This window comes from Neolamprologus multifasciatus, chromosome 18 (assembly GCF_963576455.1).
Source record: "Neolamprologus multifasciatus chromosome 18, fNeoMul1.2, whole genome shotgun sequence".
Lineage (NCBI taxonomy): Eukaryota > Metazoa > Chordata > Actinopteri > Cichliformes > Cichlidae > Neolamprologus > Neolamprologus multifasciatus.
Genome location: NC_140456.1, coordinates 31,170,701 through 31,182,971, shown reverse-complemented (window position 1 = coordinate 31,182,971; position 12,271 = coordinate 31,170,701). Strand labels below are relative to the sequence as shown.

The following is a 12,271-nucleotide window of genomic DNA, read 5'->3' as shown; positions in this document are numbered from 1 at the left end:
TGCTAATGCCTTTAGCTAATTTGGGACTGAAACTTTACTTACCCAGAAAGGGGCGCTGTTTAGTGTAAACACAACTGAAATCAGGGAGTTGTGTAACAGAAAACAAACACTGAATGTATTAAAAGAAAAGAAAAGCTTGTCATGCTCATGACCAGTTGTCATGTTTTCCTGTCTGGCCATCCATGTTCTTTGGATGGATTAAAGGATCTCCACTTGCAGTTGGATGCCTTCTAAAATCTTGTCATCAGTGAGCCCAGGGGTCCGTGCAGACGTCCGCATACCTGTAGGCGTTTTTGTTTTTTCCATGACCAGCCATACTTGTTCATGGAGACTTGACTTTACAATGCCAAGTAGCAGACCTGAGTAGATTACAAAGAAGTAAAACTGGAATGACTACTCTGCCGTCGTGTGTCCATCTACCTACACAATACAATCAATGCTCAACTCCACCATTTTGGACTGTAGTTGTCATTCTGTTCTGAAGATGCTCTGCATAACTTCAAGACTGCAAAACAGAACAAGGGGCAGTTTTGCCTTCAATAGTTCTAGATGCTGGAGTTACACTCCCAGGACGAAGACTCACAGGAGAGGCAGTGTTTGCAAAGGAAACCTTGTGAAGGGTGAAAGCTTTTAGTGAGCAAAAGCACCCAGAGCAACACACATATAATCCTAACCCCTCAAACACACACAGTATCTACATCTTTATGAAACACTGAAGTCATCAACACTGACTGTTTTTTAATAACCCTATATGTTTTATTGTTGTGTCCAGGATCGGCCTCCTGCAGCTGACTGGAAAAAGCTGGAGGGCTCCAGGGAATACAGGAACGGCAACGCACTCAGGGAATACCAGCTAGAAGGCCTCAACTGGCTAACTTTCAACTGGTACAACTCGTAAGTCACCATTAATTGCATTTTCTAAGAAAATTGCATTTTTTTTGAATTAGTCTCCTAACTGCTTCTGTCAGTCTGCACATGTGATATCACCTCTGAAGATGCTCAGAGTCGATGCCTTTAATATTCTTAAGTGGGCATTAAAGTGAATATTAAATAGCCCTGTGGTGCACTGCTGTTTAAGCCTTCCCATTGGCGTCATCATCCGTGCCTGAAATGTACGCCCTATCACACAAGTGTTCAGGAAGGCAGCTCGACACAAATGGAACTGAAATGACTGTTTTAAACTGGAGCTGTTGTGTTTTTCATATTTTTCTGTGGTGCTCAATTCAGGGTTGTTGTTTTTTTTGTTTTTTTTATATAGCGCCAAATCACAGCAACAGTTACCTCAAGGCACTTTATACTTTTAAGCTAAAGACTCTTAAGCTAAAGAGTTCTCAGAACTCTACAGTGTTATGGAGAACCAAACAATCCCCTATTAGCGAGCGCTTTGCGGTGCTGAGATAGAAGAAGTCCCCTCCAAGAGAACCAGGCTCAGGGAGAGGCAGCAAAGAGCAGTTGGTTAGGTCAAAGAGAAGAAGAGAGAGAGCATAGGGAGACAGATGATCACATCAGTGTATGCACACATAATCCCTGTGAGGTGAAAGCTTAGCCTCCAAACTGGTCAGAAAGTTCTGTTCGACACAGTTTTTCCTACTCTAGGCCCTGCACTCGGAAAGAGTAGTTATCCCTAATATGGAGGTCACAGGCACATAAAGAAGGGAAAAACTGAGGGGCTGGATCAAAGTATAGCATAAAAGTTGATTATTGTGAACTGTAGAGCACAAGAATAAATACTTTGAGCTAGAAATAAGCAGATCTCCTTTAAACTTCTGTTGTGCTTTTATGTGCACCAATGTGAATAACTGTCATGGATATTTCTGGAACATTTGGTATCTATTGATGGAATTCAGTCAAATCCAACAGGAGAGCTAACACCCAAATATTTTCCAGCTTTTTTTGTCATTAGAACACTGATTTGGAAAACAGATTTTCCAAAGGGATGAAGCAATGTAATAAGCAAAGAGCTTATGGAAGACTGTTTAAGAAGTTTGTGGTCAGTGTGCGCAAATGCAGGTGATATAAAAGGCGTCTGTCTGCCTTTGTCCCCCCACAGACGTAACTGTATCTTGGCTGATGAGATGGGTCTGGGGAAGACCATCCAGTCAATTACATTCCTCTATGAGATTTACATGAAGAGCATTGAAGGGCCGTTTCTGGTCATCGCACCGCTCTCCACCATTCCCAACTGGGAGAGAGAGTTCAGAACCTGGACTGAGCTCAACGTGGTGGTCTACCATGGCAGTCAGGCCAGCCGGAAGACCATCCAGGCCTATGAGATGTACTACAGAGATGCACAGGTGAGAGGGAATTAAACATTTAAATATCAAATACCTTTTCCCCTTTAATAGATTTGCCTTGTACTATGAAGCAAACCTATTCAAACATATTTGGGGTATCCTTCTGAGCTGGATAAATGTTCACACACAGCTAGTTATCTATTCAATAAGTTATCCCCGGGTTTCCTCTGGGTTTGACATTAGGAGTGCAATTAACAGCATCATACCAGTAACAATTATGGAGACGTGTACTAGTAGCAGAGTTGCTTATGTTTACCTTTAAATCTTTAAATCCTGCTTCATAGTAGAGGCTTTAAAGTCAAATATTTCATTACGCATCTAACATATTTGTGACAGCTTGTATGAGGAACAATGAAAGGGATCATAGGTGTAGATTAGGGAGGTAGAAACAGGATGCTGCTGTGTGAGAAGGTCTCTAGGTCTGAACACCACCTCAGCTAGCTGGGGATGGACGGCGCTCCTTTGCTGCATAAGCTCTTTTAGTCCTCTAGCTTTAAGCCGGAAACTGTAAGCTCTTTTTGTACAATGCTGCTAACAGCTTTTAGTGTAACCTGTGTCACAGCAAGCCTGCAAAGCAGCATTTTAGTGTGCTTGCCTAGCTTCTTGTTCATAATCCAGACTGGGGTAATCCTCAAGGTCGTGGGGAGCCTATCTGCTTTCTCACACGCACCGAATGCTTGGGACTTTTCCAGGCAGATCTTTACAGATTATGATAGCAAGAGGAGGTTTGGGGGAGTTTGACCTGGTTTGAATTAAAAGCTAAATAACAGCTAGAAATACTCAAGAAACAACACCGAAACCAGATGCTCAGGTGAAGACATCCGAGCGTTAACGTCCAGACTTTTTCTGTTTCAAAGTCTGTCTTTGACTCGCGTTTGCAACAAATGGTGACTGTTTTGACCTTCATGCTTTTCCTCTTTCTTTTTTTTTTTATCACTTCTCCAGGGTAAAATAATAAAGGGAGTGTATCGGTTCCATGCGGTGATAACAACTTTCGAGATGATTCTGGCTGACTGTCCAGAGCTGCGCAGCATCCCGTGGCGCTGTGTGGTGATAGATGAAGCCCACCGTCTCAAAAACCGAAATTGCAAACTACTGGAGGGACTCAAAATGATGGACATGGTGAGTGGCAGATGTATGTGGTTTTAATTTTCTTTGATTCACAGGACCAAAGGACAAATGTGATTTTCTTCAGTGGGTTAAAGCTCTGTCAACATTTCCTGCTTGCATTTTTAGAAACTAAATCTTTCTTCACCGTCTCTCTAGGAGCACAAAGTTCTGTTGACAGGAACTCCTCTCCAGAATACTGTGGAGGAGCTCTTCAGCTTACTGAACTTTCTGGAGCCGGAGAGATTCCCATCTGAACAAACGTTCATGACTGAATTTGGAGACCTTAAGACTGAAGAACAGGTAACGGGGATACTCTGCTGTAGGACGACTTTTCATGTTTGCTGAATTCTCACTGCAGTGACATTCAATTCAATTCAGTTTTATTTATATGGCGCCAAATCACAACAAAAGTCGCCTCAAGGCGCTTCATAGATACAGAGAAAAACCCAACAATCATATGACCCCCTATGAGCAGCACTTTGGCGACAGTGGGAAGGAAAAACTCCCTTTTAACAGGAAGAAACCTCCGGCAGAACCAGGCTCAGGGAGGGGCGGGGCCATCTGCTGCGACCGGTTGGGGTGAGAGAAGGAAGACAGGATAAAAGACATGCTGTGGAAGAGAGACAGAGGTTAATAACAGATATGATTCAATACAGAGAGGTCTATTAATACATAGTGAGTGAGAAAGGTGACTGGAAAGGAAAAACTCAATGCATCATGGGAATCCCCCGGCAGCCTACATCTATTGCAGCATAACTAAGGGAGGATTCAGGGTCACCTGGTCCAGCCCTAACTATATGCTTTAGCAAAAAGGAAAGTTTTAAGCCTAATCTTAAAAGTAGAGATAGTGTCTGTCTCCTGAATCCAAACTGGAAGCTGGTTCCACAGAAGAGGGGCCTGAAAACTGAAGGCTCTCCCTCCCATTCTACTTTTAAATACTCTAGGAACAACAAATAGGCCTGCAGTGTGAGAGTGAAGTGCTCTAATAGGGTGATATGGTACTACAAGGTCATTAAGATAAGATGGGGCCTGATTATTTAATACCTTGTATGTGAGGAGCAGGATTTTGAATTCAATTCTGGATTTAACAGGAAGCCAATGAAGGGAAGCCAAAACAGGAGAAATATGCTCTCTCTTTCTAGTCCCTGACATGTCCTTTGTGTATATCAGGTTCAAAAACTGCAGGGCATTCTGAAGCCCATGATGCTCAGAAGACTGAAGGAGGATGTGGAAAAGAACCTGGCCCCGAAGGAGGAGACCATAATTGAGGTAGAACCAGAACAGCAGTGATTCTGCAGTTGCCAAACAAAGCAAATATAATAAAGGGGGGGGGGGGGGGGCATTAAGCCCACTTCAGTCCTGGCAACACTGGAGTTTGGAATTAAAATGATTTGAATAAATGACTTTTTGTTTTGTTAGGTGGAGCTTACCAACATCCAGAAGAAATACTATCGCGCCATTCTGGAGAAGAACTTCTCTTTCCTGTCCAAAGGAGGGGCTGGAGGGGCTGGAGGCGGAGGAGCCAGTGTCCCCAACCTCCTCAACACCATGATGGAATTGAGGAAATGCTGCAACCACCCTTACCTCATTAATGGTACATACTCAGCTCCCCTCCCCAAAATGAAAGAATCACTTTGTAATTCTCAATGTTTGTAACTGTAAACTTGTTTGTTGCACAGGAGCGGAAGAAAAAATCATTGAGGAGTTCAGGGACTCCCATAGTTGTGGGGCAGATATGCCAGACATGGCCCTCCAAGCCATGATTCAGGCTGCCGGAAAGCTGGTGCTCATTGACAAGCTGCTTCCCAAACTCAAAGCTGGCGGTCACCGAGTCCTGGTGTTCAGTCAGATGGTCCGCTGTCTGGACATCCTGGAGGACTACCTCATCCAGAAACGGTGAGAAGTTTGCAGAAGTTAAATATCAAGTTTTTGTCAGCATGGTTGTATCCAGTACTCGATTTACCCAAAAGTAACTCACTGAACTAATTGTGGATGCTCGTGTTAAACATGACTAAAGTGTCAGATGATAAGGTTCGACTGCTCTAAGCACTCGTGTCATGCAGATATCTCTAACTTAATGAACTCGAGTACAGACATCTCACTTTGACTCGTACTGGAATGCTCACATGTGCAGTGAAACGCAGACCGAGAAACAAAACGGAGCGTCACTTTTCAACATCAGCTTTCGGCAGAGCAGAACAAAGAGAGGATCTGCATTTCATCAGGTTTATATTAGCCGAGATGAGCTATTAAAATATGGTCAGACTGGCATTGCAGGCCGCTTGAGACAACTTCTGCTTCTGCTACAAAACTTGTACTGCTGTGTGCAATTCCACTTTGACTGTAATTGTGACCGGTTGTCTTGCTCCGTGTCCAGATATCCATATGAACGTATAGATGGTAGAGTTCGTGGTAACCTGCGGCAGGCAGCCATCGACCGCTTCTCTAGACCAGACTCGGATCGTTTTGTCTTCCTGCTGTGCACGAGAGCTGGAGGACTCGGCATCAACTTGACTGCAGCAGATACCTGCATTATCTTTGACTCTGACTGGAATCCCCAGAATGACCTCCAGGTACCACCCCCACCCCCGATGTGTCTCTGAAATAAATCTGCGCTGCATCTTCAATCATCTCCAAATGAATAGTGTCCTTGAGAATCAACAGAAAAAAGCAGAAATGTGTTTAAAACTCTAAATGCGTTTTCTTCCAGGCCCAGGCAAGGTGCCATCGTATCGGCCAGTCCAAGTCTGTCAAGATCTACCGCCTAATCACCAGGAACAGCTATGAGAGGGAGATGTTTGACAAGGCCAGCCTGAAGCTGGGACTTGACAAGGCTGTTCTCCAGAGCATGAGTGGACGAGAGAATGCCAACAGCGGGGTGAGACCTCACACCAGTGGATATATCCACACATAACAGCATCAGTCCACTTTAAAGCTCATCCTTCAGATCATCATATCCTTCTTCTTTGGGTTAAGCACCTGACCCTTTAGAAAGAGAGAGGAAATAAATATTTTCCTTCATTGTCCAGGTCCAGCAGATGTCAAAGAAAGAAATCGAGGACCTGCTGAGAAAGGGAGCGTACGGAGCTCTTATGGACGAGGAAGACGAAGGCTCAAAATTCTGCGAGGAAGACATTGACCAGATCCTCCAGAGACGAACGCACACCATCACCATTGAGTCCGAGGGCAAGGGCTCCACTTTTGCTAAGGTGACAAAAAAAATTACCGCGGGGGGGGGGGGAGAGAATCTGTATATGAAAAATAAATCACTAACAAGTGTTCCTCTGTCTGCAGGCTAGTTTTGTTGCAACAGGCAACCGAACAGACATTTCCCTGGAGGATCCAGACTTCTGGCAGAAATGGGCAAAGAAGGCTGAGCTAGACCTGGATGCCATCAATGGACGGGTACTACACACATGTGGCAAACACAAGTACCTGGCGTGTAACACGCCACACAGGAACATGCAATGTAGCCATAAATCCACAGAGAAGCGTCACACCGTGTATCTAAATACTTCACAAAGTTGAGGACGCAAAGCTCTGGGCTGAGTTCTGTTATTTAAAGGGGGTTACGATAGTTAATGGTAGTTAAATAATGTGAGACGGCTTGAGAGTGAGACAGTCGGGACAGAAGGGAGGTACAGAGAGGGGGGAGAGAGATTAATATTGACAGTTGGGAATCTCCTCTCTTCCTTAATTACCCATGTTTCCCTGCTCGTGTGTGTGTGTGTGTGTTTGAGCGAGAGAGAGTAAGCTGCTTAGCTCCACTTAACAGAGCACAGATGCCTGGAGGGTACAGAGATATCACTTAGGCTCGTGCTCACACATACACGCACAGAGACACAACCTCCGTCACATTCTTGCACACACACACACACACACACACACACACACACACACTGAGCGCTCTGCTAACTGGTAGCTTTATATTCCTGCGTTCCTTCGCTCTCTATATCATTGGCCTTTTTCTTTTATTACCCCCCTTCCCCCTCGTGTGTGTTTCTCCCTCCTGACGACTTCTTCTCCGTGCTCCCTTACTGCCTCTCTTGTGGAGGACCCTCCACTGGAACACTTAATCCAGCTCTACGAGCATGAATACAGGCCTCTCCCCTGGGATTTCTTATTGTACCGTGTTAAAATGGAAATGACTGCAGCTCTGTGATAATTGTGGAACTAACTACTGCCCTGTTTGTGCATATTAATGGGATTGCAAGTGGGTGGGGGTGGTTCAAATTAATTGAACAAAAATGTAATTCATTAGACAACATAATTAATGCCAGTTTATGTTTGAGCTAGGCAGCAAATTTCTCAGTATCATGTATGAAACGAGGGGCCAAATATCCAATTATTCAGATTTGGTTCAGGGGGATGCCATGTATTCAGGAAGTGGAGAAGTCAAATATACACGAAATGTACAAATGGGGCCATTTTCATGGGAATAAAGCAGACGGTGCTCGTCATATTTCAGGCCACCTGTAACTGAACACAGATTTTTAATAAAGTGACAAAAATTATTCAAACAAAACTCTTTTGTCTCCAGAACACGCTGGTTATCGACACACCCAGAGTGAGGAAGCAGACACGGCACTTCAGCAGCGTCAAAGAGGAAGAGATGCTGGAGTTCTCAGAGTTGGAGAGCGATGAAGATGAGCCCAGCAAACCCTCATCCAAACCACGGCGGCCCCAAGACAAAACGCAGGGCTACCCTCGATCAGAGTGCTTCAGAGTGGAGAAGAACCTGCTGGTCTATGGGTCTGTCACATCTTCATGCTTCTTGTTGACTAAATTCAATGGTAGCTGCTCTTTAGCGTTCTGTTAGCGCTCTTGCTACACTGCTTTCACATAAATATGTAGTGGACCTTGGCACTCCCCTTGATCTAAAGCAAACAGCTTTAGCTTTTGGGTCCAAGTTTGTAGCAGCAACTAGTAGATTGCATATCCCTCTCTCTGTGACAGGAAATTGTAAAAAAAGAACAATAACCAGGTTATTGTGGAGTATTGCTGAAAATAAATGGCTGGATGTAGGCCTTGTCAGCATAAACTGAGGTGTAACCACATCTTGCATGGGGAAGGGAATAAGGGCTGCTTGAGTAGGGATGGGTACCGGTGTACCCATGACACAAACGGTAGTAACCAGACCGAAAAGCAGCGCACTTTATTTCGGTGCTTTTTTTTTTTTTTTTTCCTGAGCTGTGATACACTTTAGATTCTGACCAATCATTTTACGTTTCCGAGGATAGTAGGCGGGTCCAGGTACGTACGTTCTTTTAGAGCAGAGCTACAGATTAAAATGCCCAAGGCGAAGTGGTCAAAAGTCTGGCTGTACTTCACAGCAAAATATGCAAACTCAGCAGCTGCAACAAGTGCTTTAAGCTGATACTGTGATACTGTCAAAGGAGATAACACCTGAAATCCGATGAAACACCTGGCGACGCATAGCGTTTTTTTTTTAAAGCCGAGAAATGCGCTGTATTTGATAGCTTGCTGCGAGACCTCACACTATGCACATCTACTCCGAGTGTGGTGCCTGTTATCGGACCCGGAGCCCTGCTAGTGTAGCAGAAATGATGAGGATGATGATGCAGCAGCAGCCGTTCTTCTCTGCGTGAGTAGCTTAATGTTGTTCGTTTGTAATTTACGTTGAGTAGGCTAACCACGTTATTAAATTAATGCATGTAAGGTGAACTAGCAAACACCGTCGTAGCTACATGCGGCTGTCTTCTTGTTTGATGGCAGATGCTCCCTTCACCCTGGCCAAAAAGGCTAAAATGACCAAAGAAAAAGTGGAAAACAGTTAAACATGAGAGGTTTTTGGACAAAGTTTGTGTTTTTTTTCATTGATTAAGCACTGCTTCCAGCCAAGAGTGATACTATATATGCCCTATAGCTGCAGAAAAGGCTAACATTGTTATCTTTTTACAAAAAAACAGCTGAACATGAGAGGTTTTTGGACCAATTTTGTGTTCTCCATTCTTTGAGCACCGTTTAAGCACCGGCACCGTTTCAAAAGTACCGGTTTGGCACCGGTATCGGATAAAACCTAAACGATACCCATCCCTATGCTTGAGTATACACTGCTGTGCAAACTAACCTTATCTTACGTGTGCGGTATTAAACAAGGCATAAAGTACCACACATGTCAGCAACATTTTAAATATGATTTGATGATGGTAGCTGTGGTTCATGAGGCAGAGCAGGTTGTCTGGTAATGCACATGGAGTGGAGAAGACAAATCAGTGAAGTCAAGGCCAGTGGATCTGCTAATCAGTGCCACAAACAACCATGCACATACCAAACATTCTTATTCTGCTGCACACAGTGTCCTGTGTTCACTCAACTTTAAATGAGGCTTAGACCTCGACTGTATCCAACAACGGTCTGTAAAGTCACATATATGAGAGCAGAATACTACACAGTGAGACTGACATACTTACCATGGAGACTGATTATCTGGCAAGCCCGTCCATTTTCATGCCTGACTTGAATAGTCAGTGTGTGTGTGTGCGTGCAATGAACAGTGGTGCTAGTGAGATGTCAGCGTTATTATTGTTACAGTCTAGTCTCGTGGCCTGAGGCTGTAGGACACACAAACACACTGTCTGACTGGGCCAGTCGTCTCTGCTCGCCGCTCTGTTGTCTTTTCCCATCATCCGTCTCTCTCGCTCGTTGTCACCCACCATTTTCACTCTTTTTTTAAAAGGCTTCAGATGTAGGCTGGTGCACATGGTTCATTGAATATTGGGAAGCAGCAGCAGTGGAAATTTTTTTTTTTTTCAGTTGAGAATAAGAGTCTGAGCATTCCTGGCCACCACATCAGCCATTAGGTTGGTTCCACTGTGGAAGTGGGGGGAGATACGCTGTGATGTCTGCGTTACACTAGTTGGATGCCAGTAATGGTTAAGTAAGCAGAATGGTAGGAGGTACAGCATAACGGGAACCCAGCAGTCATTTGTGTGTGTTATGCTCAAATGGGAACCTTATAATTACCGCACTAAGCCCTGGGGGGCCAAAATTGAGGTCTCAATGGCTACAGGCTGCTTTTTGAGGGTTAAACCGTAGTGTTTGAATGAGGTTAGTGTAACACATTTGGGATGGTTAGGGTAAGGGGCTAGTGAAAATATGTCAACGAGTGCCTCCGCAGGGATAGTGGCTGTGTGACTGACAGAAGCGTTGAGGACTTGTCTGTACGTTGAATTCATGATGGATCGTGCGAGCCACAGAATAGTGTAGCACTTAATTATGAACGGTTTGAGTTTTAGTAAAAAACAAATTAAATTAAATTAAAATTAAACAAATGAACGTATTTATTTGCACTTAAATTTCTGACCAAATAAAAGTCTAAAAACGCTCAAATTTCAATCAGTATTTTTTCATCCCATTGTTGGTGGGAGGGGTTGGTCTCCCCCAGAACACCTGCTCCCACATCCAAGAAGTCAAGTTCATTTTCACAGAGCAATAGTGATGTCTGCATTTAAACTAATGTTGGCCATTAAATATTGCATATAAAAGACTGGCATAGATACTGACAGAGTGGTGGCATTCATATTTCCCTTCAATGTCTCCAGTTGGGGTAGATGGAGCGACATTCTGGCTCACGGCCGCTTCAAGCGGCCGCTGAAGGAGAGCGATGTGGAAACGATCTGCAGAGCCCTCCTGGCCTACTGTCTGTTACATTACCGCGGAGATGAAAACATCAAAAGTTTCATCTGGGACCTGATCACTCCGAGCGAAGATGGGACCACAAGGACGCTTACCAACCACTCTGGTAACACACGCCTTACTCTCAGCCCTGATTGCACTAAATATACACTGTAGGCAGTTTTAGGGCCTGCTCGGTGGTTACTCGGGAGCGCCCTGAGAATTCAGGGTCTGGGGAAGGAAAAAGAAGAGAGGCCAAGAACAACAAGTGGAAACAAACACACTGCAGTTGCAAAATGCTTTCATGTTTTCTCTATGAAACTGTGCTGACTTGTTAACAATGTATCATAAAAGTTGAGAGGTCGTCATTTGTAGAAGCCCCTGACTATTGCCTCACCATCTTCTATCTTTCCCTTTAGGTCTCTCGACCCCTGTGCCCAGGGGCAGGAAGGGCAAAAAGGGGAAGCCCCAGGCCCCACCTCCACAGACACCGCGTGCTGATTGGCTGGCTAGCTGTAATCCTGACCACTTACTGCAAGAGGATAGCTACAAGAGACACCTGAAACATCATTGTAACAAGTAAGTCCGTTTTTATGCTTGTCGCATGACAACTTTCCACATCATATCCTGTGTTATGATGTTAGGCTAGTCATGCACCTCTTGATTTTTGTAAGTTGATGGCACGGCCGTCGCTGCTGAGTTGAAGACACAAGTGTACGATGTTGAAACTGAAAACTAGAGTTTGTGGAAAGAACTTTGGGGGGAAAAAAACACTGCTCCTCCTGAAGTATGATGCAAAATGGTCAGAGCAACAACACCTATTGTTTAGGAGAATAGTGCAGAGGCTATAAATGGCTGCATCTATGCGATGATGAAGCGACCACTGCGGAGGGTGTATTGGCACTTCCCAGACATCTAAACGCACGTGGCACATCAGGGCAGCTAGTGGCCAACTTATGTTGCCAGCAGCACAAAGGCATTGTTGTGGGTAATGTTCATTTAGATGGAAAGTAAGTGGATGGTACTGTGGCTTTAAAAACAAGATGAAGATGAAAAGCAAAACTTTAACGGATGTAGCAGTCTCATGACTTCCCTGTCGCGCACACATTGAGTCATTTGTGTGTGGTCAGCTCTCTGTCCTGTTGTCAGGGAGATACGCTTCCTTGGCCTCACGATTCAATTCCAAGGGTTTTTGTTTTTTTGTTTTTTTTGTCTACAGGGGGAAGTTT

General features: G+C 44.4%; 1 protein-coding gene across 5 annotated transcripts in view; it reads left to right on the top strand.

The window, feature by feature from the left end:
- chd7 (chromodomain helicase DNA binding protein 7) overlaps nucleotides 1–12,271 on the top strand; it is a 71,814-nt gene that overhangs the window by 43,467 nt on the left and 16,076 nt on the right. For all 5 annotated transcript variants that reach the window (XM_085141181.1, XM_085141177.1, XM_085141179.1 and 2 more), the window contains exons 12-25: nucleotides 773–894; nucleotides 2,051–2,294; nucleotides 3,240–3,416; nucleotides 3,561–3,704; nucleotides 4,575–4,673; nucleotides 4,824–4,998; nucleotides 5,084–5,300; nucleotides 5,782–5,977; nucleotides 6,115–6,282; nucleotides 6,434–6,613; nucleotides 6,699–6,809; nucleotides 7,945–8,156; nucleotides 10,970–11,169; nucleotides 11,462–11,621. In XM_085141181.1, coding sequence (XP_084997307.1) covers nucleotides 773–894; nucleotides 2,051–2,294; nucleotides 3,240–3,416; nucleotides 3,561–3,704; nucleotides 4,575–4,673; nucleotides 4,824–4,998; nucleotides 5,084–5,300; nucleotides 5,782–5,977; nucleotides 6,115–6,282; nucleotides 6,434–6,613; nucleotides 6,699–6,809; nucleotides 7,945–8,156; nucleotides 10,970–11,169; nucleotides 11,462–11,621 — 2,405 coding nt within the window. The remainder of the gene's footprint in view (nucleotides 1–772; nucleotides 895–2,050; nucleotides 2,295–3,239; nucleotides 3,417–3,560; nucleotides 3,705–4,574; nucleotides 4,674–4,823; nucleotides 4,999–5,083; nucleotides 5,301–5,781; nucleotides 5,978–6,114; nucleotides 6,283–6,433; nucleotides 6,614–6,698; nucleotides 6,810–7,944; nucleotides 8,157–10,969; nucleotides 11,170–11,461; nucleotides 11,622–12,271) is intronic.